This window comes from Marmota monax, unplaced genomic scaffold (genome assembly GCF_021218885.2).
Source record: "Marmota monax isolate L192 unplaced genomic scaffold, Marmota_monax_Labrador192_F-V1.1 WCK01_AAM20220418_F8-fsc00080, whole genome shotgun sequence".
NCBI lineage: Eukaryota > Metazoa > Chordata > Mammalia > Rodentia > Sciuridae > Marmota > Marmota monax.
The window spans coordinates 187,832-212,240 of NW_026694750.1; the positions used below are offsets into that span (position 1 = coordinate 187,832).

A 24,409-nucleotide genomic window follows, 5' to 3' on the forward strand; every position below is an offset into this window, starting at 1 on the left:
AACATTTACACATTTGCTCCTATTTCCCATATTTACTTATTTGCTTATCAACAGTAATAACAGTAAAGCACGGTGGCACTCGCCTGTAATCCCGGCTATCTGGGAGGCTGAGGCAGGAGGGTCACAAGTTTGAGGCCAGCCTGGGCAACTCAGTGAGACTCTGTCCCAAAGTAAAACATGAAAAGCGCCAGGGAGGCCGCTGGGTGGTAGAGCAGTGGCCCAGCACGCAGGAGGCCCTGGGTCCCATCCCGGGCACCATTAAGTAACCATGACAGAACTGAGTGAGTGGCGATGACCAGCTTACTGCACTGACATGCCGTGTTTTCATGACGAGGAGTTACATATTCCCCCAAACAAAGTGACTGTAGTCAGGAGAAACGTCATTTTACATTTTCATGAATCTTTCATCATTTAATTGGAGACAACTGGATTCTTGTGTCTGCCGGCGTCACGCAGCCTCTGGGAGACGCCACTGTAGACCTGTGAAAGGGTGACAGTGATAAAGGCTGGTGGTATCTCAGTACGACCATAAAACAGTCTGAACTTGCAGACCCCTGGGAGGATCGCGGGTACCCCAAGGGCTCCTGGACTGCACTTTGAGAACCACTGTTCTACAGATCCCAGACCAGGCCCAGCCCTCAGAAGTCAGAGCTAAGGAGGAACACAGGTGTCACGAGGCCAAGGCTCAGGAGCGTCACACTGATGGTCTCAGGGATTCACCACAGTAGCTGAGGTGGCAGCTTCATTCAGGAGATGGTCCTCCAGAATCTGCTCCGTGTCGTATTCCCCTAGAACTTTCCAGACCTTGTGCAGCAAACCCTTGCCACCCCAGTCCCACACTGAAGGGGCCACTGCAGCTGGCCACCTCAGCAGTGCTCATGGCTCTTGGGTGCAGGGAGAGCTTTGTCCCTGGAGCCTCAGGACTCCAGCCCCCGCCCTGCCTGACGGACCCTCCCACCTGGAGGCCTCTTCAGGAACGAAGACCCCTGTGCCGGGCTGGCTCCTGCTATGACGTCACCTCCCCAGAAAGCCAGCCTCCCAGCCACTGTGACACAGTGACCACTGAAACCCGAAAACAGGGGACAGTGCCAACCAGTTCTTTCTCCTCCAAGCTCAAAGCTTCTTTGGAGGCCCAGAGTGCAGAGGGGACGGGGTCAGCTGGACACACTCCATTCTGACCTCTGGTCCAGGGGGCCCCTTGGCTACTTCAGGGATCCCCTTTAAGGGCAGGGACACAGGCCCTCACTGAGGCCAGGCTGGCACTCTGCACCTCAGGGAACCTCAGAAGTCTGCTGGAACATTCTATAGAAAAGTTAGTTTGCTACATCATCTAAACCCCAGCTGACATTTCCTGTCCTATCCCCCACTACCTCCCCACAGGAAGCAGAGGCCACTCCCCCTCCCCAATCCCTGCAAGGGACCCCCTCCTCACCTTCCCTGAGAGAAGTCTTTAAAGGCCCAACCCTACTGCCACCACCCCCTGGAAGTTAGTTCTGAGTTGTTCTGCCCAGAAAGGAGCTTTCCTGTCTTGCACGTGGAATGGGCCAGGGCCCTTCAATCTGACTCATCAGACAGGGGGTCCTCTCTGTGCAGGCCAGGGCCAGGGGCAGGGAGTCAGATATGAAATATCACCGTAAAAGCACCCATGTGACAGGCAGGCAAGATGACCCCAGGACTCTGGGTTGCACCCAAGAAAAGCCTGTAGGTTAGTCTGGGACACTTCCCTGGAGGACACGACACCCAAACTGGAGCTCACTCCTCAGCCCCACAGTGTAGATCCTTGCTGAAGGAGAGAGCCACAGAACACCTGTGGCCCCGCTGCCCTCCCGGGCTGTTTGGTTGCTATAACTGAAAACCACAGACTAGGTTACTTGTAAGGAAGAGAGGTTTATTCACTCTCAGTTCAAGAGCACAGGGCTGGCCTGCTGGGCCTCTAGAGATGGTGCTGCTGTCCCTCAGCATGGCACCACGTGGTGAGTCAGCCAGCTGCCTTATGACAAAGCCACCGCCAGACCACCCATGACGCCTGAGTGGAACAGTCCACTCGTGAGGGCAGAGCGCCCTCAAGGTCACCCCCCAACTCCACCAACGATGGCCACATTGCAGCGTGAATTTCGGAGGGGACCAGCACATTCACACCACAGTAGATGCCACGAATGTGGCGCAGCAAAGCTGATCCTGTGGCCGCCCTTCACCTTGTGGAGAGCGGCTCACCCACTTGTGTGAAAGCCCTTCCCCGGGTGAACGCGGTGGTCACAGGGGAAGCTGGCCTGTGCTTGGGAAAGGGGAGATGAGTGCTTCTAGGAATACCATTCTACCACTCTTGTTTGATGTGGCCACCAGTGACCCCCCTGCTGACCATCTTCCTTTCTTCCTCCCTGCTCCCCAGCATACTCCCACAGGCTGCACTGGAGGAGATCCACAGATTCTCAGGAACCTACACCTGCATGAACACCTTCAAGGGGCGGACATAGAGGCAGGAGGAAGAGACATGCTCAAGGAGCCACAGAGCCTGCAGGGGCCATAGAACCTGGGCACACACCCATGCGCCTGCCTGTTGGTACATTTCTGCTGGGTGAGCAGGGCTGCTTCTGTCCCCAGGGAAGAATATGGCAGCCCCCCAGGTCAGCCCCAGGACCTTTGCACAGGACTGATGGGTGTAACTCTGACCCCCATGGGGAGCCAAGAAACCAGCTAGCAGCTGCCTTGTCATTTCTACATTTCTGATTCTGTAGAGTTCATTGTTAAATTGCTTCTCAAGTCTAACCAGCCTCAGCAGTGTGCATAGACTATTTCTGGGAGGGTCTGTCCCTAGATGCTCTACCTTTCCCTCCAAAACCCACTCATCCTCAGCTTGCACAAACTGGTTGAACAGCTGGAATGAAAAATAAAGAGAGATGGCTTTTGCAAGTTCCCTTGTTCACATCCTTGGTGGGCAGTTGGGAGGGAGCCAGCCCCAACCACAAAACCCTATCCTTTGAGAGAACTGGCCAGCTCAGGGCCCCCAGCTGCCAGGAGGAGAGAAGTGGGCAAAGACCAGGAGAGGAAATGGAGCCCAGACCTGAGGGCAGGGGGAAGTGCCTGGTTCCTTGCCAGAGCCCTTCCCAACACCAGTGGTTCCCTTGCCTGACCACCAAGAACCAGACTGCAGAGAGCGGGCCACAGCTGGGGCTGGCCACAGCTGGGGCTGCCCTCCATCCTGTGCCAGCAGCACCAGGCCATCAACCTGGGAGAGAAGAACCTGTCTTCACCGACACCTGCTGTCTACATGGCACGTGGGTGGAGCGGACAGGGGAACGCTGCTGAGAAGCCCAAACTCTGAAGACCTCCAGTCCTGATGTCAATCATCTGGTCAAGAAGGGACCATGGGTCACTGGAAAAAAACACTTAGTGATAGATCACTGCAATAAGGCCAGTGCTATGGGACAGCAAGGACCCCACACCACATCTGATTGCAGGAAAAGTGAAGTCTGGGGCTGCTGAAGGTATTGGTCTCGGGCTCAGTCATTGGGGGAAAGTTATAGCCAAAAAGAGGTGGCGAGGGTCGCCCTATGGATCTCTGGCGGCTGTCCCTCCCAGCGCCCATGCAGCAAGCTCACCAAACAATGTCACCTCACAGAAGCAGCCTCTGTCCACAGAGCTGCTGCGGGTGGGTGGCAGGGAGCAGGCGGGGGTTCCCCAGGGACGCAGCAGAAGGTCACGGCCTCTGACTCAGGGAGGCGCTTCCTCCCGGGGTGCATACAAACCTCAGGCCGAGCCCTCCCAACTGCCATTAGAAGATCCCACCCTCAGCGGGCAGGAGGGTCACTCTGGTCTGCGAGCAGAAATTGATTCTCTCTACCATTTTTAAGCACTAAGCGTGGCCGCCGCCGGGCGCGACAGTTGCACTGTTAGTCATCACGCCCCCCACCCCCAGGCGCCGAAGACCCCGGGCCGGCTCTCGGCGACGGCTGCGCACACGACCCCAATCTCCACGCGAGCTTCAGTTGAGGGTCGCTGCCTCTCCGGCCAGGTGGCTCCAGCTCCGCGCTGTGTCGCCTTTGCCCCGGGCTCAGGCGCCACAAGGGCTTCCTTCCATCGAGGACGGAGCGTCCAGGCGCAGCTCAGCGCCCCTCGCCAGCTGCCACTGGCTCTTCAATTTTCTGCCCGGAAACAACTCGCGTCACTTCAGCTCGCGTCTCATTGGCCAGAGAGAGGTCATGTGATCCAGCCCGCGCGGGGTGCAGCAGGAAATGCCGTCCCCCCGGTGCTGGGGCGGGCACGGAAGATGATGTCTGGGGGAAAGGTTAAAGTATAGGCCGGGATGGAGGGAAGCCGAGGCAGGGACGTGGTGGCCCTTGGGAACACAGGCCAGGTTCTCCGCTCACAGCACCCCTGGGGAAGGGGGCCAGGACGCCCATGCCAAAGGGGAGAAAAGACCCCGCTTGCCAGGACCCAGGGTCTGAACCCAGCGCTACCTGACCCGCGAGCCCCTCTCCTTACCCTGGCATCAGATGGCACCCATCCCGGACCCTTCCATCAGCTTCCTTTTGGTTCTTGAGGACATGTGTCACCAAAGTCTGCCTTGGGTGTCAAGGGGGTCCTTCTGGAATGTTCACAACTACCTGACACCCCCCCTCCCCCCACCCCGCATGGCTGGACAACATGGGTGTGTCCCCAGGGCAGGTGCCTGTCATTGGCTGGCCCAGGAGCCAGGTTGGGGGCGGGCACATCTTGGTGGGCAGAGACAGGAGGACCAGCTGGGGATCTGTCTGCTGAGTCCTGATTTTTCGGACCTTCCTTGAGCAGAGTGGATAGATTCCTGTGCTCATGGTCTGGCTCCAGGCCACCCTTTTGGAAAGCATTCAACTCCTGAGGTTTCCATGAAATTGCATTTGGCCTGCAGGCCAGGAATGCAGCAAGGATCCCTGGGGAGTGACTGCATGCTGGGAGGGAGGGAGGCCCAGCCAGCCCTCCCCAGGGCCACGGAGCACAAGTCACTGTCTTGGCTGTGGTGGGAGTTCTCAGTTTCCCAGAGCCGGGGGGCTTCCTCTGAAGGCAGGACAGAGCCTGGTCTCGCCCCTCCCCTCCTCCAATCTGCCAAGAGCTTTCAGTCTTTTTCTGGATCTTTTCCCAGAGGAACCAAGGAGAAAAGCCTTGGGCAGATTCCCAGGAGGCCAAATTCTGGTCCCTCCCAGGGAAGGTTTGGCGGCTTGGAGAGCTAATTCTGTCCCTGTGCTCGGGCAAGCGGAGGAGCATGACAAGCGCCAAACCTCCAAGGGACAGGACAGGGCTGCCAACCCTACAAAGAAGACTTAGGTCCTGGGAAGTGGCCGAGTTGCCATGCTTGAGGTTCTTCCCCAAACCAAAAGAGAACCAGATTGGGGGTGGGCGCCAAGCCCAGGGAGGCACCAGACCTAAGCCCTATCCTGGCCCCATTTCAGGGGACCAGGCTATCTGATCAGGAATTGAGTGATCAGGAATTGAGTCCTGTGGCCACCACCCAGCTCCTGGGGACCAGAATACTTTGAGAAACTGATTCTCCTCAGGCCAAACTAATGTTCTAGAGTGATAGAAATCTCCTGGGCTGACTGCGTGGCTCAGCCCTTACCCCACTCCTTCCTGTGCCCCAGCCCAGGGCTCTGTCTGGTGGAGAAGCCAGTCCTTGCCCTTGGGAATGTTCTAATTGGGTGGGGGATAAAGAAAGGAGCCAGATCACCAACAGAGGAGTCATCTGCCCAAGTCCTAAGCGAACTGTTCTAAATGGCAAGGGGACCGTCTCAGGAGAGGAGAGACCCACACTCCTACCATAACCTTCAGGGGGACTCCTCCGCTGTTCAGGAGGGGCTTTCAGTGGAAGCAGAGGTTGATGACACCCTGGATGTCTGTACTTATGAAGAGAACTTCTATATACAGGCGGCCTGGACACCAGGAAAAGCCAGGAGGCAACACAGGAGGAAGGGCTGGGGCAGCTCCAGGGCACCCCCATCCTGCTGGGCTGCTTTTGAGGGGGGCTGTGAGGCAGTGATTTGATTTACAAATGTTCATTAATATCCATCTCTTCATAAATGGACAGCTGCCCACTATAGTTCCTCCTGAATCTGGGACCACTGTCCCTCATATGCAGGGTCCAGGCTCCTGCCACCTCTCGCAGACTGTTGAGGTCCCCAGGCTCCTGGTAGATGTGATGCCCAGATGCCCATTCCGAGTGCCCAGGCTTCCCACACCTGCCAGGCGGCAGCGAGACTCCTCCAGCAGTGGGAAGCCCTGAGATTTGGGAGCAGAATCTTGACTCTGGAGTCCCACTGGCCTGAGCTCCCCTCTGGGCTCTGCCACCTCCATTGTGTGACATCGCCCTTCCTCCCCTACAGAGTAGGGTCTCTGTTCAGACCCCTGCCTCTTAGGCCCAGGGTCACTCTCCAGTGCTAATCATACCTAAGAGGCTCTGTGAACTCAAGGGGGTGACATGATGCTGGTGGCCCCATAGCTGATAGACAGGACCCGAGGACTCCTCAGGACACCTGGTCAACGTCTTGACCTGGCGTGTGATGGCAGCAAGTCACTGCGTGCCTGGCTCCCTGTGGTCGTGGTGGGATAAAGCTGTGACTCAGAAGACCCCTGCAGGGTGGTGGGCACAAGGGTGAAGGGAGATCCCTAGGGAGGGCAGGGCATGCCAACCCGACAAAGAAGACTCAGGTCCTCGGAAGTGACCCAGTTGCATGCTTGAGGGTCTCCAGGGCAGAGCAGGCTGTCCCCCAGGGCAGAACAGGCTGGCCCCCAGGGCAGAGCAGGCAATGCAGTATATCTGTAGGACATTTCTCTGGCATCTCCCACCATCCTTGGCTCTGGGCAGCCCTTGGTGCTCAGATCCTCCAGTGGCTTGGAAAGAAGAAACAAAGAAGTCCCCTGGAAGGTACTGCTCAAAGTGGCAATGACACCTTGCTAGGAAGATGTGTCCCCTAGGGCTGACATCAGGCACTGGGAGGAGGGTCCACAAGGAGGAAAAACTACTGGCGGCAACGCTGGCCCAGGGTGGTTTGGCCTGACTCAGAGGCCAGCCAGTGCAACCTGGGGGTGGAGGTTGTTAGGGTCCCCGCCCCCTGACCCCCACCAGGGATGTTGCAGACACTACTGAGGATAACAAAAAGCACTTTGAAAGTAAATTGTCCTTTACATGGAGGCCAGGCCACCTGCCCAGGTGCCGAGCCCCTGGGGGCATATGACAGAACAGAATGTGCAGGGTCCCGAGCACAGAGGCCAGGTCTCCGAACCTTTCTGCACGGTCAGCCCCCAGCCACAGTAATGCGGGCTGCCTTCCCACTGGGCACACCCTGGGCTCTGGCCCCAGAGGCTCTTCGCACATTCTGTTCTGTCCCCTCTCTTGGACCTTGGTCTCTGTCTCCTTCTCAGATATCAGCTCCTGGCAGCTTCCCATCTGGCCACAGTGGCACTGGGTTGATCTGTCTCAGGCTGTTGTTTATTTCATTCATCAACCATCATCGTTATTACTGTTGTGTCCACAATGGCTTTATGGAGCTGCAATTCACACGCTGCACAAGTCAGCCATTGAAGCTCCAAATCCCACCTATTTAGGAGACTGAGGCAGGAGAGGCACATGTTTGAGGGCAGCCTAGGTAACTTAGCAAGACCCTGTCTCAAAACAAAAAAAAAAGCTGGCTGTGGTAGAGCACACTTGTAATCCCAGTGGCTCAGGAGGCTGAAGCAAGAGGATGGAAAGTTTGAGGCCAGCCTCAGCAACTTAGTGAGGCATTAAGCAACTCAGTGAAACCCTGTCTCAGAATAAAAAATTAAAAGACCTGTGGCTGTGGCTCAGTGGTGAAGTGCCCCTGGGTATAGTCCCTGGTACCAAACAGATAAAAGCAAAGTAAAGGGGCGGGGCTGGGGCTCAGTGGTAAAGGGCCTCTAAGTTCAATCCCCAGTACTAAAAAAGACAGTGCGGTCCAATGGTGTGTAAGACATTATTCAGAGTTGTGCAACCAACATCCCAACCAATCCAAGAGCATTTTCATTACCTTAAAAAGAAATTCTGTAGCCGTTACCAGTCCTCCTCCATTTCCCCCAGCTCTCTCAGTCCCTGGCAACCAGCTACTTCCTGTCTCTACACATTTTCCTGTTCTTTCACAGCAATGCCATCAGTGGCACGTGATCTGCAGGGTTGGGCTTCTTCCCCTGAGCATAAGGCCTTCCAGGTTCATCCGGGTCATAGTTGCATCAGGACATCCTCCTTCGGTGGCTGAACAGTCTCGCAGTGTCTGGACAGACGGCAGTTGTTCATCCATTTACCATCCTTGATGGTGTTGGGGGCCATGTCACTGACTTGCTTGCTTACTCCGTCTGGCTCTTTCTGCCCCTCTGGACCAGACACTGCGTGAGGTGAGAAGTTGTCCACTTCTGCCCAGCTCCTGGCAGAGTGCTGGCTCCGCTAGACACTGGGTAAACATCTGTTGTCTGACGGACACAGACGCTTCCTCAGAGGCAGCCCACGTGGAGGCTTCCAGGACGCCCCTTCCTCCCGCCGCCTTCCCTTAAGCTTCCCGATGGGCCTGCGCTGCTACACCTTCCAGGCTCCACATCGGCCTTCTCTAAACCACAGGCTCTTGACACTGGGGACAGGAGCATTCTCTGTGGCGGGGGCCATCGTGGGCACTGAGGGTGTCTGGCTTCCCTGGTCTTTACTCACTAGTTGCCCTTCCCAGCTCTGACTACCAAAAAATGTGTTCCTGGACATTTCCAAATGTCCCCGAGGAGCAAAACTGCCCCTCAGGGGCCTCTGGTCTGCATGCATTTCCCCAACTCTTCCTTGCAAGAGTAGCTGAGGCCCAAAGGGCTGTGGTGGCCCGGCCCTGGGAGGCCAGCAGCAGAACCCCAGGATGTGAACCTTCTGTCCCAAGGCTGGACCTTCAACCCCCAACGGGGAGCAGGAATCCAGAAGCCCCTGCTCCCAGGCTGTGCCTGTAACCTTGTGAGATTTTTTTCTCTCTCTGAGAACTCCTCCGTGCCTCCCTCTGGCTGAGTTACCCAAGTTCTGCAGGATTTTCCAGCCAGCCCCCCACCACATCCCCAAACCCTTATCATTCCTTTCATTTTTCAACACTCACAAGGCAAAGGAAATAAGCACGTGGTGGGAGACACAGCCAGGTCTGTTCCTTGGGCTGCTGCTGTGATGTAACTGGATCCTGCTTGGGGAGGTCACATGTGGCTTGGGCAGAGCCCCAGCCTGAGGCCTGGCTCTGGGCGTGTGGGCTCCTACAGCCCTGGCATGCGGAGTGCGCTATGCAGCTAAATATCCCCCAACACCACCCTGGCTCCCCGGGGCAATTGTGCTGGGGCTGGGCTGGCTCCCTGGCTGGCCGGCCTTGCTTGCTGTCCACCGAGGGAAGCCGAGTGGCCGCTCCAGCTGCTGCCACGGGGCGCGCGCGGAGAAGCAAAGAGTCTGGGGTTTGGAGCCAGGCTCTCTGGGAACTTGAGCTTGATTTTAACCTGATCTTGACTTCCCTCAGCCTCAACTTCCTCCTCTGTGGGATGGGACCAATAGCTCTGTCCCCCAGAGTGGCTTTGAAAACCTAGGGAGTAAGTCACATAGTGAACTAACACGGGTGGGTTTGGTGCCAGTAAACACCTAGTAAGACATTAATAAATCATACTTATTTTATAATCACAGTACTCAATCCCTGTGTGTGAGTAAGGTATATGTATTAGTAGTGAAAATCTAACCTGCTCTAGGAGGCTGAGCTGGAAGCAGGTAAAAGGATCTCCCCAGGATTATTTTATAGGGGTGCTGGTGGAGCCGGATTTGAACCCCAGAGTGGAGCTGCACACTCCTGACTTTCAATCCCTGAGTTTTGTGGCTTCTTGAATGAGAAGCCTGAGATGTAAGAGTGTGGTTCTGGCACTTGTCGTGATTCATCGAGATCTTTATCCGGCCCCACCTGGTCTCTTCCTGGCATAGCCGTGTCAACACTGCTGTCAGATTCCAATACCTCTGAGCCCAGTCACTTCTGAGCTGGGAGGAAGAGGTCAATGACTTCTTTGGTACCTACCATGATTTGGATCTTAAATGGCTTTGTGCTAATGGCTTGATCTCAGTCCTTGGTGCTACTGGGAGGTGGTGGAACTTGTAGGAGGTGGGGCCTAGTGAGAGGCAGTTAGGTCATTGGGGGCATGTCCTTGAAGGGGAGATTGGGACACCAGCCCCTTCCTCTTTCTGTCTGCTTCCCAGCCACATGAGGCAAGCTGCCCACCGCCCACAGTGACATTCTGCCAGGCCCAAAACCAATTGCCTGAAACTAAGCCAAAAATTACCTTCTCTTTTTTAGAATTTTCTCAGGTATTTTATCAGAGCAACAGAAATTTGACTAACAGCGTCCCAGCCTTCCTCAGGCAGGCACACTTTCTCCCCTTCCTTTTCTTGGGCAGATCGTCCCCCTACCTCCAATAATTCCTGGAGCACCTGAAATGTGCCCAGTGCTCTGCCAGGTGCATGGAAGGACACTTAACAAGTGTGAGGAGGCAGGATTGCAGAAAGCAGCCTTGAGTCGGCTGTTCCTTGTCCCCAGAAGATGCAGCTGCTTCACCCTGAGGGTATAAGGGGCTGGTGGGTTTCTTTGTCCCAATCCCCAAAGACACTGACTCTCCCTGAAGTTTCTGGAAAGGATATAGGAAGCTCCAAACCACTGCTGCTGCTGCCATTGCCACTGGACCCCAGGGGAGTCTTTGCTCCAGATACCACCTCACTGGGGCAAATCCCCCACTTCTCAGCTTTGCTTGATGCTGAGGCTTGAGCAACATCTTTTTTTTTTTTTTACTTGTAGTTGGACACAATACCTTTATTTTATTTATTTATTTTTATGTGGTGCTGAGGATCAAACCCAGCGCCTCGCACATGCTAGGCGAGTGCTCTACCGATGAGCCGCAGCCCCAGCCCGTGGGCAACATCTTGATCATGCCAATAGCTCCACAGTCTGGGGCAAGGAGGGCAAACATGGAGCCGCTTGTCTAGCCCTTTAAGTCAGAAGTTCCTCTGGAAACATCCCTAGCCTCCCACTAAAGCCATGACCAGCATCTGGGCCCCGGAGACACTGGTAGACTCCCAGAGTGATTGCTGGTGCTCCTCATGATGTTTCTTGCTAGGCCCAAAGGGAGGAATTCATTGATTCACACAACTAGAAGGCCCAGTGGTGACTGGTTTCAGTATGGCTGGATCCAGGAGCACACAGTATTTCCAGGACCTGAACCCGGATCCAGTTTCTCTGCCCTTCATTTTGGCATCCTTGGGGCTGGCTTCCTTCTCAGCATCTTGCTCCAGCGATGGCAAGCTGGCTGCTAGTCTCACACCCCAGAGAAGACTCCTCACCCAGCGTTGGTTCTGATTGGTTACAGCTGGCCGGGGTTGAGAGCCAGGTCCAGGCATAAACCAATCACAACGGCAGAGGAAGGCAGTGGTCTAATTGGCCAAACCTGAGCCTTGTGGTCTGTCCTGGCAGCCAAAGAGGAAACCAGCCCACAGAGATGCAGGGACTGAGCGCTGGGGAGGGGTAGCCCTGAAAGCCCAGTGTCAGGGAAGGTGAAAAGATGCCAGGTAGCGGGAACAGTATCTGTCAGCAGAATGACCACTGCCGGACGCCCTGGCTTGCCGCGGGCCTTCCTGAGTGACAGTTGGCTGATGCCTGACGGGCAACCCTGACTTCCTGGGGCTTGGTCCTCTCCTGACTGACAGTTGGCCAGGGTAGTGACAGGCAGTTGGCAGCCCTCCTCCTGATCACTGGCCCCTCCTGACTGGCAGTTGGCAGGCTCCTGGTGGGCACTTGGCAGTGTGGGCTTGGCAGCTGAGCAGGCCTCTCTGGCAGTCCATCACGGGCTGTCTGAGGTAGGGCTGGGAGACCTCTCGGGGTTGCCACCATCCGGCCCTGCGTCTGCCCCTCCTGGCAGGAACGGGAACAGCCTCCCCATTCACCCCAACTGCAAGAAGTGGTGGCTGGCGGCCTCTGCTGATGCTAAAGGCCTCTTGTTCCCATGTTGTAGCAGGAGGCCTTCCCAGCAGGGGCAGGAGGCCTTCCCAGGGATTTGGTAAGTGCTAGATGGGTACCTGGTTTTCCTGCCTCATGAAGTAATCATCAGACTGGACGTGCTAGTGGGGAGTAGACAGGCCTCCAGAGGAGAGGTGTGGAGCCGAGACCAGGTGAGGCAGGAGGCCGTCCTCTCCCCCGGGGAACTGGCCACCGTGTCATGGCAGACTCACCCAGCAGAAGGGCTTCAGGCCTCCCTGTGGGGCTGGGGGCCCATTTGGGTGGAGAGAGAAAGCAGGACTCGGGAAGTGGCCGCCACACAGACCCAGCCCCTAAGAGTGGGGCAGAACCTTAGCGGCTGGCTACTGAGTCAGGGCCACCCTGCTGGGCCGGGGCCTGGGCGAGATGGAGCAGGTCTCATGACCCTTCTATGCCCTGTCTGTCCTCACCCCCAGGCTGCCCCCTCCACTGGCCACTCCCTGGGGCTGGTCAGTTTTTCCCCTCCATCTTTTAGGGCTGTCCCCTCCTGCCTCAGCTGCTCTTCTCAACAGTGGTCTCTGCCTCCACAGTGTCCCACATCACGGCTCCCCCACCATGCAGCCAGGGAGACCTTTCCGGAACACACATCTTCCCCCGCCACTCTGCTTAGAGCTGTTGATGGCTGTCCATTGTCCGTGAGGTACATCCCACTGCTCCTCAGCAAGATCTGGTCCCGTCAATGAGGTCCCATCAATGAAGTCCTGTCACTGGATGGAGCTCCAGATGGAAGGAACGTCAAGTCCTTGGATAAGTATCAAAAGGAAACTTTAATTCTCATCAACAAATGGAAAGATGGAGTCCTTCCTTAGACATAAAAGCGTGAGCCCACAGAGGTGTGTGCTCAAAGATGCCTATTACCGCATTGCTTGTGATGTGTTGGAAAAAAACTGGAAACTATGCTCATTTCCTTCAAGTAGCAGCTGGATTATGGCAGACATTCAAATAATGAAACACAATGTAGCCACCAAAATGAACAGCCTCCTGCCACCGGGGACGTGGGCAGCTCTGCAAACATACATCAAGCAAAAGGGTCCAGACACAAAACCTTCCTTCCTCATGGTATTCATGCAGAGTTCAAAACAGATGCGATGAATCTGTGGAGACAGAGGAACCCTAGTGATGATCTTTTGAGCTGATGAGACTGGGGAAGAGAATTTAGGGGCAGGAGACGATGGGTGCACGGTGACCTCACACGTTCAGCCCTGCAGCATTGATGGAGCTGTGCACTTGGGATTCTGAGTAAGTCCTATCTCATTACAAAAGTAAGCAAGTGGGGCTGGGGTGCTGGCTCAGTGGTGGAGCGCTTGCCTAGCTCATGTGAGGCACTGGGTTTGATCCTCAGCACCACATAAAAATAAATAAAGGTATTGTGTCATCTACAACTAAAAAAAAAAAAAAAGTAAGCAAGTGAAAATTGTCCTGGTTCAGCCCAAGGCAATGGCAGTGGCTACTCCCAGCTACTCAGGAGGCTGAAACAGGAGGATCTCAAGTTCAAGGCCAGCCTCAGTTATTTAGTGAGGCCCTAATCAACTCATCAAGACCCCATCTCAAAATTTTTAAAAAGGAACAGGGATGTGGTTTAGTGGTAGAGCATCCCTGGGTTAAATCCCTGGTACCAAAAAAAAAAAAAAAAAAAAAAATCCTGGATCACCCAGAGCAGGCAGGTCATGCAGCTATTAAAAAGAATTATTCCGGCCTTGACCTGGAGCTCCTGGCACTGCATCCCTGGAGACGAGCAAGCACCGTGAGACCCACGACTGTCAAAACAGCCTCTTCCTGACCACACGTGCCCTGGTTTCCACGCTGTCGGGAGGCAGTGGAGGAAGTCATCTGGAACTCGCAGGGGTGAGGCTGGGGACAGGACGATGCATGCTCTGTGGATCTTTGTTTCCACTGGTCGCTGGGACGTGTGACCTCTACAGTTGCCAAGAAGGGACTTCAGCAGAGGATGGAAAGTGAGAGTGGAAGTGCATCCAGTGGCTGAGAGTGCGGCCTTGGGGTCACGGTGACCTGGGTTGCTCTGTCACCAGCAATTCTCCTCGGCCAGGAGACAGGGTTGCTGCTGGATGTTGGGAAATCACGGGTGCCAGGAGCTCTGCCCGCCAGCAGTGGGTGGACACTGCCAAGGGACAGTCCTCTCCCTCCACCTCTACATCCCACAGAACAAGTCAGGAAAAGGGGGACCAGGACGAGGACTGTCTGTGGGGATCGGCCCCTGAGCAGTGAAGGACCGACAGAAGGGCCAGGGAAGCCGGCTGGCCACCCCTCCGCCACTGCTGGCCCCTGTGTCCAGCTCCTGCCTGAGGCCGTGATGACAGATGGCCGAGGCAAGGTCCCTGCCTTGAGCCAGCTGTGCACTTGGGAGGGCGGGCGGGACGCCTGGCCTTTGGGGGCCCAGACCTCGCCCGCAGCCCGCAGCCGGCTTTATTTTGGTTACTGAAGATGGGAAGAAGGTTCAGGTCATAAATAACCGCTGGCCGGGCCACCGGCCTCTCCCCCAGGCGCCCTCGGCCCAGGCCTCTCAAGGCCAGCGTGTCCCCAGCCTGGCGGCGCGGGCGGCAGGAGGCGGGTGGCAGCCGGGGCGCCCAGCGGGGAGGCGGGGGGAGCGGAGAGGGGTCTCGGGCCTGGGTTCAGAGCAAGGTTAGCCAAATAGTGGGTGAATTCGCGGGGAAACAGACAGCTGCCCTGGCGCTGAACTTTTCACCCAGCTAACCTGCTCCTCACCCACTCTCAGGTGGCGCGCTGGTGGCTCCCGCCCCAGGCTGTCACCTCTCAGGGGGATTGTCACCTGCCTCTTTCCCAGCCCCCGCCACTGCCAGCCCAGGTGAGAGTCTGGGATGAGGGGAAGGCCCAGGGAGGAGCTGCGGCCACCTCAGCTGCAATCATAGGACCTTGACCAGCGCGGGGACCCGATGGGCAGGAGGCCACCGCCCTGCCTCCCTCCCCCGCCCAGTGTCTCACCTGGGTGGGCCACATGTCCTGGTGAGCCCTGGCTTCCACCCTTGTCAGCCGCAGGGGCCCCCGTCCTGTCTGGAGCTGGCCCCAGCATGGCCCCCAGCCAGCCCTGCTTCTCCTTGCTCATTTCCTGAGCCACCCCCAGGCCTCGTCTTCTGAGAGCAAGGGAAGAGGTGTCGGCAGCAAAGTGGATCCCAAGGTCCTCAAGCCTCGGCTACAGCCCCAATCTCTTGTCACCGTAGGTTTGCCTCCACTCATTGAGCCTGGAGGGAAATGGCCTCTCGGGCCATCTAGTCACAGAGAGTGTGCTAGAGGAGGGCGCCTGGGATAGGTGACCTCAGGGGAGAGGCGGCCTCCCGGGAAGGAAAAAGGGTCTGCAGAAGAGCTGGAGGAGTCCCTGGGCCCAGCCGCCAGCTCCCCTCCTGCCATCTTGTCCACTGGAGGTGCCCAACCTGAACCCACAGTGGTGTTCAAGAAGATGCACAACCAAACACATAGGTGACCCAGACAGGAGCAAAGGTGTGACCAAGGTGGGCACAGCAGGACACACTGGAGCACCAGAGTGGCCTGGCGTCCATTCACCACAGCCAGAGTGAGCAGGGCACCTGGCTCTGGAGACACGAGGGGAGCCAGACCAGGCGTTGGGATCATGGAGGGAAGGGAGACAGAGGCAGGGGTCCAGGACGGACACGCACACGGCCAGCCACAGGGCACATACCAGACAGTGGCGGAGATGCAACAGGGTCATCAGAGCAGGACTCTGTCTGCTGTGGTCAGCAAAGGCCTCTTGGAATAGGTGACCTTTGAGCTGAGGCCCTAATGACGGAGCAGAGTGGTGCTAGACAAGGTAGAGAGCTGGGTGTGGCCACAGGCACAAGACTGAGGGGCGGCAGCAGAAGCCAGGAAGTGGGCAGGGACCAGGCCAGGGTCATGAGCTCAGACTTGCCCTTGACCCTCTTGGCACTGATCCTCCTGTTTTCTGCTTGGCACCACCCTGACAGGGGCACCCCTCGCCCTGCCAACCACAGGGAAGGCGAAGAAATGATGAGCCCTGCAGGAGGGTGGGGGACGGTCAGCATCCCCTGTACCTTGCCCTCCATGTTAACTGGGTGCCTGGCTTTAAGCCCTGCAGCCTCTGTTTGGGCCTTTGAAATGGGAACTCAACACTGACCTTCCCCCCAGACTGGGGAAGGGCAGCAGAGGGTGGAGGAGGAAGAAGGGGCCTGCAGCTGGGGAAGACAGAGGAGCATTTGGCTCCTTCTGCTGCCACAGACATTCACATGGGGCCAGCAGCCCACGAGGAAATGAAAACCTGAAGCCGTGTCCCCACTGATGCCTGGAGGTTTCTTCTGTCCCCAGGGAGGCAGGCAGTATAGACAGCCTGAGGTCTCCCCCAATGCCCCCTCACCTCTGGCACTCCTGATTTCTGTGACTGGCCTCTGTGACGCTGTCCGCTCCTCCATGGGACCCAAAACCATCTTTCCCACTGAACAAAAGTATGGAGTTTCAGGTCACATAATGTCAAGAACTTGGCCCCTTGAGTTGCATTTCCTGAGTGGGACCGGGCTACACAGACCTGTCACTCCCTCTGCCAGGTCCTGCGGGGTCAGAAGCCTTCTGGCCTGTGGACAGGGTCCTGTAGGGATGGACACTGTGGTCATCCCCAGAGTGGAAGGGGTAAGCACTGGCTCTCCTTCAGCGACGTCCCTGATTGTAGGGAATCTTCCTGGGATTCCACAAACCCTCGGCTTTCTTTTATTTCCTCATGTGCACCCAGCTCTCTGCTTCCTGACAATAAATGTATGTACATATTAGTTATTTTTTAAGATTAAAATAAGGTTGAAGTGCACTGAAGTCTGGTGGACATCTGTGCACCACAGAAATGCTTTGTTCAGAACGAAGGAAGGGACATGGGGGAGACCGACTGCCCCGTGATCCACCACCCGTGTGACATTTCAGCAAGAGCTGACTACTTCAAAACCGGGTCACTGTGGTCATCAGGAAAGCAGGTTCTCTGAAGCTGGGCCTGTCAACTGTGGGATTTCCCCCTGGGACCGTGACCTTTCTGCTTCCTGCCTTTCCCACAGTTCCTGGGCCAGGGGCTTCCCAGAACAGATGGTCCATCCATGGACTCATTGTTTAAAAATATTTATCCAGTATTATTAAAAAGATGGTGTCGTGACGAGAAAGAAAAGATGGGGGAAAAAAATTGGGTATTCACCAGCTCCTAGAGCAAGTGCCACTGTCCTATCTGCATCTGGATGGGATCCTGAGCTGACCACTCAGCTTAGAGCAGACAGATCTGTACCTAGCTGCCATTTCTAAACTTAATTTTACAATTTATATTTCCTTATCACTATTTAAAAAATATTTTTAGTTGTAGAAGGACACATACCTTTATTTTATTTATTTATTTTTATGTGGTGCTGAGGATCAACCCAGTGCCCCACACGTGCGAGGAAAGCACTCTGCCACTGAGCCCCAGCCCCAGCCCTACTTAACACTATTAAGTCAACATTATCTTCAAAGTTATCCTTACTTTTAAGGTCATTTTGGTGGCTTTACACTACTTCTTTGTATGTTTTTACCATATTTTTGGAAAATTCTTTCCTTAGCAAGTGTTTAGGCTATAGTCTTATTTTGTTTTTCATTGACAATAAAGCCACCAGGCATATTTTAATGGCCCTGGCTTTTTGTATCTATTTGACGCCTTTTCCTTGGCATAAATTCCCACAGGGTTAGAACAGAAATAGCTGGGTGACCTCCTTTCACTGGGTGTGGTCACGTTTCTTCCTTTCCCGTTTCTTTTATTTGTTTATTTATTTATTTAGTGCAGAGCTGGGGGTTGAACCCAAGGCCTTGCATTTGCTAGGCAAGTGCTATATCTCCGAGCTGCACCCCGCAGCCCCCCTTTTTTTAAATTATAATTTTTTGTGGTGCGGGGAATGAGCCCAAGGATTCCCGAATGCCAGCCAAGCGCTCTACCACCAAGCCACACCCCAGCCCCAACCCGTTTCTTTTCAAAAGCGCCATGACTTGTGGTACACTCAGCAGCGGGGTGACAGTATGAGTCTCTGTGTGCTTGCCAAAGCTGGTTGTGGCCTCAAAGGAATTTTTTTTAATAACTTAGTAAATATAAAACAGTCTCTGGATGCTGCCTTAATCTGCCCTCCTTTGATTAGTGGCGAGGATGAACATTTCCCAGTATGGTGGGTCAGAGCCCCTGAGCTTGGCCGGTGACTGACCGTGGCCCCTGACAGGTAGGCAGGAACTGGGATAAAGCCATCTCCATGCGGCCGTTGGGATAAATTCTTTTCCAATTCTGCCAACCATTTAATTTTTATTTGAATGTTTATAAGATCTTTAGGCACATGCAGTACTTCAGAGTGCCAAAAGCAAGACATGGTCTTCGCCCCGAGAGTTTAGAATCTATTTTCCTATTTCCGGTATCACTTAGAACTACCCTAAAGTGTGCGTTTGTGGAGCATTTCGAATATACAACAGTAATCACATTATTTGCAGAACCCGTCTCACAAATAAATGAGTCTTATCCCAGACCTGGCTCTCAGAGCCGTGAACATGTAACTACCTGGTTTCACACCTTAAAGAAGGGATGAGATCTGTAGAACCCTGCACGGTTAAAGACACTTGCCTAAGACGGGAATGCAAGTTTTCTTCAGAAAAATGAGAATTGTAGGCTTTCATAGACAATATCGGAAAAATTAGGAACATGTGTTAGTCACCAAACTTTACATTTGTTGGGTAGATTTTTTTACTATAGTTCCATGATAATTAAAAGAGATATAAGGCTGGGGATATAGCTCAGTTGGTAGAGTGCTTGCCTCACATGCACAAGCCCTGGGTTCAATGCCCAGCACCATAGAGAGAGAGAGAGAGAGAGAGAGAGAAAATTCTTAATGCTGGCTGGGCATAGTGGTGCATGCCTGTAATCCCAGGGCTATGGAGGCTGAGGCAGGAGGATTGCAAGTTCAAAGCCAGCCTCAGTAACTTAGCGAGGCCCTAAGCAACTCAGTGAGATCCTGTCTCTAAATAAAATTCAAAACAGGGCTGGGAATATGGCTCAGTGGTTGAGTACCCCTGAGTTCAATCCCCGGTACCAAAAAAAGAAAATCTTAATGCTGTGTCTGACACAGATGAACATTCAGCAAATACTCACTGCCCAGCCCATAATCCTTCATGTCCTCTGTTCACACATGTTGGACTCTGGATGCTCTTCTTACTTCTTTTAATGAGCTCTTTACATGTGTTGGCCATTTTCTTTTGCCTCCTATTTTATTCACAAAACTTAGGATATTGAAAAGTCCATGGCTTTTGATGTCTGTCTCTCCCCCAGAGAACCCGAGTGGCACGAGGTCTCACACACCCAGTGCCACCCTCGTACACAGTGGTCAGAAATGAGAGTCTGGAGATCACCAGTTGGAATAACGTGGTTGGTTTGGTCCTGGGCTCAGTCTGTTTTCCCTGACGTCACAATTCCCGGGGGACTTGGCCTACTGAGACACATGGAACAAATCTTTGAAATGAGAGGACTCAGAATCTCCTCACTCACACAGACTTTTGCCCCAAACTTGATTTTGGGTCTGTTCTCTTGATTTAGTGGTGAGGGTTGTCATTAATTTTGCTTTTTTTCTTTTAATTTTCTTTTGTAGCAAATTCATTCACTATCAGAGATCCGACAACAGCTTTCTGGGTACATGTTCTCTCTGGGCATGCCCCAATAGAGTTGGCCAGTGGCGTCTCGCCCACAGGACCTGTCAAGCACCTGCTGTGTACCAGGCCGTCTGCTGGAGCTGGGAACACACAGGTGAGCAGATATGGCTGCTGCCCTCGGGGCTCATCAGTGTGAACACAAATCAACCGAGAATGTGATACTTAACGTGTGAACTACAAGGGAAGGGCTGCTGGAGCTAGGCGGGCCATAACACAGGGGTGTGACCCATTCTTACCAGGTGTCCGGGAGAGGAGTCAGCAGGGAGGGCTTCCCTGAGGAAGCGGCCTTTGAAGAAAGCACTGCAGGCTGACTTGGAGTTAACCAGGCAAAAGGGAAAGACTTTTTTAAAAATTTTTGGCACTGGGGACAGAGCCCAGTGTTCTCTCATGGGGCCACATCTCCAGCCTGTTTTTTTTTTTAAATTTTTGAGACAGGGTCTCACTAAGTTGCCCAAGCTGACCTCAAACTAGCAACCCTCCTGCCTCAGCCTCCCGAGTCTCGGGGATTACAGGTGTGTAATCCCTCAGCACCTGGAGCAAAAGACATTTTGAGACAAAGGAAACAGCATGCAAAGTCCTCTGGTGGGAGGAGCCAGTTTTAAGGCCATTCAGAGCGGGTGCAGGACCAGGCACTGGCACCCTGAGCCAAAAGCCTGGGTTTCTCCTAGGCTGGTGCATCAGAATTTGGGGTTCAACCATTTCAGCAGCCTGCTCTGCCCCCTGCCACCTGGGCAGGTCATATGTTGTCCGGTGGGGCATCAGGGGCGCTGAGGCAGACATCCACTTTTGGAGGCCTGTGGAGGGCTGGGAAGACCCCGTGGAGCCCCACTGTGGCCCTGCTACTTTCTGTGACCTCGGCTGGGGCTTGGCCTCCTGCCCTTCAGGAGTTCACGGGGAGGTGAAGTCTCCTGCAAGTGGAGGCTGGTCCCCTCCCTTCCCGGGAGGCCTGGGCTGTCCAGACAAGGTCCAAGGAGGCCCGGGAAAGAACTCTCCACCCCTCCCAGGCTCTCTGGAATCCAGAGACCTTTGTCCAGCTCCAGCGCGCTCTCCGCCTCAGCCCTGGGAGCGAGCTGCTGGGCCTCCAGCGACTGTCCTGTCCCAGATCCCAGGACCCGGCAGCTAGGCCAGACCACTGCAGCCCTCCACGCCAGAGGGGGCTGCCATCCCCTCTGCATCCTCTGCTTCCTGCAAGGTTGGGGAGTGGCTCAGAGTTCAAGTTCACTCTGGGGCACCAGGGGGACCCTGAGAATGACGCCACCTGCATCCCCTCAGGGTCTGCCCAGGGCACTCTAGAGAGCCGGCACTGTCTCCAGCCTCAGGGCCCACGGGGCGGTCACTGGCTTCCCACCAGCCTTTCAGGGAAATTCCAGCCCATAACTCAGGGCCTTGGGAACGCTGCGCGGGTTGTGGAACCAGATGTCCCTGGGCTGGAACCTCCAGCCTGTCTCCACTCTCGGCAGGACAGTGGGCAGATTCGCCTCTCTGAACCTCAGTTGTTCCATGGGTAAATGGGGTTCACCTCCAAGCTTCAGGGCTGTGGTACCATGGGCACAGCGTCTGGTGACATTCCCGATGGCAGTGTGTGTTTGTGGGAGGGGCGCTGCTGCCAGCAGACACAGGTGTAGGTGCCCTGAGACACTCTGAGCTAAGGCGCTGAACTGAGTGAGGAGGCCTCACTGTAGGGGCCGCTTTCTGACCGAGGTGGCTTTGCCAGCAGGTCTTATTTCATTCTCACAAGAATCCAGTGATAAGTAACATGAGGACACAAAGGTTCAGAGAGGTTGACAGACTCACTCAAAGTTGCACAGCAAGTAAAAGTTTCCTCCACAAGTTGCTGGACTCAAAGCCCAGCTGCAGGCCAGTGAGAGGGGGTGCTGGTTGAGAATGGGGCCCGTCTTGGACCCTAAAGCTTGGAGGCCCAGAGGAAGAGGTTTCCAGTGCCGGTTCTGCCTGCAAGCCCACCACTCGCCAACCCCTGTGCTGTACCCCTGAGGACCCCAGAGTGGCTCTCTTAGCCTTGGCATTGGGCTGGGGCCGGGCGAGGGAGGCCGGCCCCTCGCAGTGCCGGGGAGAGCAGTTTGGCCGGCGGCCTGCGCTCCCTGGTTGCCGGCTGACAGGGCGGCGCGGCCCCCACACACTTCAGCTGCCAATTCGCAGCGGCCACTCGATCCATCACGCGGGCGGGGGCGCCCGGCCGGCTCCTGGCTGCGCGGCCTCGGTGTTGTTTTAGTCTGACTCGGGCTGTGAGATAAACGGGGCATGAACTGGCCCCCTGGCAGGGGGTCAGCCCCTTCTGCCCTCATTAAAGTGCCAATCAAGAAGAGGAATGGAGACAAGCCACTGGGCTCGGCCTGGCGGCCCAGGGCAGGAGGTGGCCTCGCCACCGGGCCAGCGCCCCCCGTCCCCTGCGCCTGCAGTGGCCGCTCTCCCTGCACCGTGGGCGGGGGCAGCAAGTAGCTAGTCCCCGGCCCCCGTGGCCTGGCCTGGCTCGCTGCCGGGGACCTGCTGCTACACGGCACCCCCAGAAACTGGCGGGAAACCTTTGTTACTCCCTTTGAATCTGAGGGTGGCTGGGGCAGCTCTGGGACCTCCTGCTCGTGTGATGGCTGGAGGGGCAGGTGGCTGGGGATCCGCAGGACAGGAGAGTGGACCTGTGTCCCAGGCACACACTGGATGCTTTTGCGGGGATCCCAAGGAGGCGGGGCTCACCTGGTTCACCTGGGTGACTGGGGCTGTCTCCTCTCCCATCTCTGCGGCTCCCCACATGGTCTCTCCCACAGGGTTCCCCACCACTCCAGTGACCCGGGCTCCCAAGGCACAGTAAGGATCCTAGAGTCAGGGGCCAGCTGGGATTCAGAGCGGATGCTGGAGCCATGGTCCCCTAGGGCATCTTGGGGCCTGGCAGCCACATGTGATCCCATGGGGGACACTTTGCCTAGAAAGGGTAGGACCCTCCTCTTTGGGCTCTGCCTGAAAGGCATGGGGTCAGAAGCCTCTTGGGGTGCAGTGGGGGGTGGGGGGCTGTGGGCCTTCCCCTCCACACACACACCCTCCACAGTTGATCTGTTTGCTGGAAGGATCTCTTCAGAGCCCATGATAAGGCATTAGGGGAGAAAGGAGTGGCATGATATGATCATGTGTGCACTTCAAATATTAAGTAACAATAATTGTTGCCATTGCTTGGGAACTTGGGACATTGCCAAGCATCTCCCTGAGCAATTTTATCTCATCTAATTCTTCCATCAACCTTATGGAGGTGACACCATTGTCACCTGTTTTATAGATGTGTCAGGGCTAAAGGGGAGCAGGCAGACTCCCAGCGTCTCTCCCGAATCACAGCTGAGATGGATTCTCTGCCTCTCAGCCCAGAGGAGAATTCCTGGTGGCAGGAGGCCCTCCTGCTGCTGCTGCTGTCCTGTGGACCCGGCTCTGTCCACCCTGCAGCTCTGCCTTCCTCTCTGGTCCCCCAGAGCCCAAGGATCTTCCGGGCTGCTCTGGGGACAATGGGCTGTGGTGGTGTGTCTGTGGGGAACGGTGGGCTTTGGGATACTCACTGTTTGCCTTCTAGATTCACGTCCGTTTCCCAGTCGGCTCTCTGCCTGGGAGGTTGACCTCCATGGACTCATCGCCACGGACAAGGGTGACCTCCATGCACTGCCAAGGCCCAGCCCTCAGCTCAGCCAATGAGAGACGGAGGTAGGCGGCTAGAGGGAGCAGGTGAGGTGAGGGCACCTGCTCCCCTGGTGGGATCTCTCTCTCTCTCCCCCCCTCTCTCCTTCTCTCGCTCTCTGAAGTTTGACAGCAGCTGATTTTCTACCCAAAACAGGGCTTCCATCAGCTATGACCTCACCTGTCCTTGAGGTCCTGTTGGCGTCCTTGACCTCGCCCGCCACGGCAGCTTGGTAACCACCCTGCAGTCACAGCCTGTGTCCCAGGACACAGCCCCCTCTATCCTGCTGAGGCCTGGCAGATACAGGGGGTGAGAGTGGGCGCAAAGAGCCCAAGGAGCCAGATGGCAGCAGCCTGCTGAGGCTGAGCCCCAGACCTTTCTGATGGGTGGCGTGTGGCATTGAGTAAGAGAAACGTGTCCAGGATGACCCCACACTGCTGGCCGGAGCAACCGGAAGAATGGGCAAGACAGAGGGAGAGGCGCCTGTGGAGGGAGAAGCCAGGAGTCCAGCCTGGGACGTGTGGGGTTCAGGACGCTCTCGGGCCTTGCAGTGGACAGAAGGAAAGAAGTGGGGCACACATCCAGGCGGGAGGTGCACCCTGGGAGCTGGAGGCAGGGAGGCACTGGAGGCCATGGACTCCACATGGACCCAGGGAGCGTCTGGCTGGAGACAGGAAGCAGTCTGGCAGCACTCTAGGCTCCCCACGCTCGAAGGCAAGGAAGAGAGGCCAGCAGCGAGGAATGAAGGAGGAAAGGCAGAAGAGGAAAATCCAGAAATCTGGTTTCCTAGAACAAAGTGGGAAATAAAAGTGTTTCTGAAAGAAGCGAGAGTGGCCGGCCAGGGCACAGCAGCTGCCCACTCCAGGGAGCAGGCCTTAGACAGAAGATTAGAGCCTGCAAAGTGGAGGTCCCCGAAGACCTGGAGAGGTGGCGTCATGGGCGTGAAAGACTGACTGGAAAGGGAACTCGGGAGAGGAGGCCTTTCTTTCTACTCCCTGGCAGAGTAGCT

At 55.7% G+C, this 24,409-nt stretch overlaps 1 protein-coding gene and 1 long non-coding RNA gene across 7 annotated transcripts in view; one reads left to right on the top strand and one right to left on the bottom strand.

Moving 5' to 3' along the window:
• Dhrs3 (dehydrogenase/reductase 3) overlaps window positions 1-2,910 on the top strand; it is a 32,020-nt gene extending 29,110 nt beyond the window's left edge. For all 3 annotated transcript variants that reach the window (XM_046424448.2, XM_046424446.2, XM_046424447.2), the window contains one exon: window positions 2,390-2,910. In XM_046424448.2, coding sequence (XP_046280404.1) covers window positions 2,390-2,474 — 85 coding nt within the window. In that variant the 3' untranslated portion in view covers window positions 2,475-2,910. The remainder of the gene's footprint in view (window positions 1-2,389) is intronic.
• On the bottom strand, window positions 1,868-23,701 carry LOC124079174 (uncharacterized). Of its 4 annotated transcripts, XR_009224902.1 has the most exons (7): window positions 23,581-23,701; window positions 23,285-23,434; window positions 22,440-22,559; window positions 19,177-19,513; window positions 8,013-13,138; window positions 4,483-6,858; window positions 1,868-4,274 (listed from the first exon to the last, which is right to left on the bottom strand). It is a non-coding gene; the product is annotated as an uncharacterized LOC124079174 (long non-coding RNA). The 4 variants fall into 4 exon arrangements; XR_006847161.2 differs by lacking the exons at window positions 1,868-4,274; window positions 4,483-6,858 and having other exon boundaries at window positions 7,945-13,138; XR_006847166.2 differs by lacking the exons at window positions 1,868-4,274; window positions 4,483-6,858; window positions 22,440-22,559 and having other exon boundaries at window positions 7,945-13,138.
• Between the last annotated feature and the right edge of the window lie 708 nt (window positions 23,702-24,409).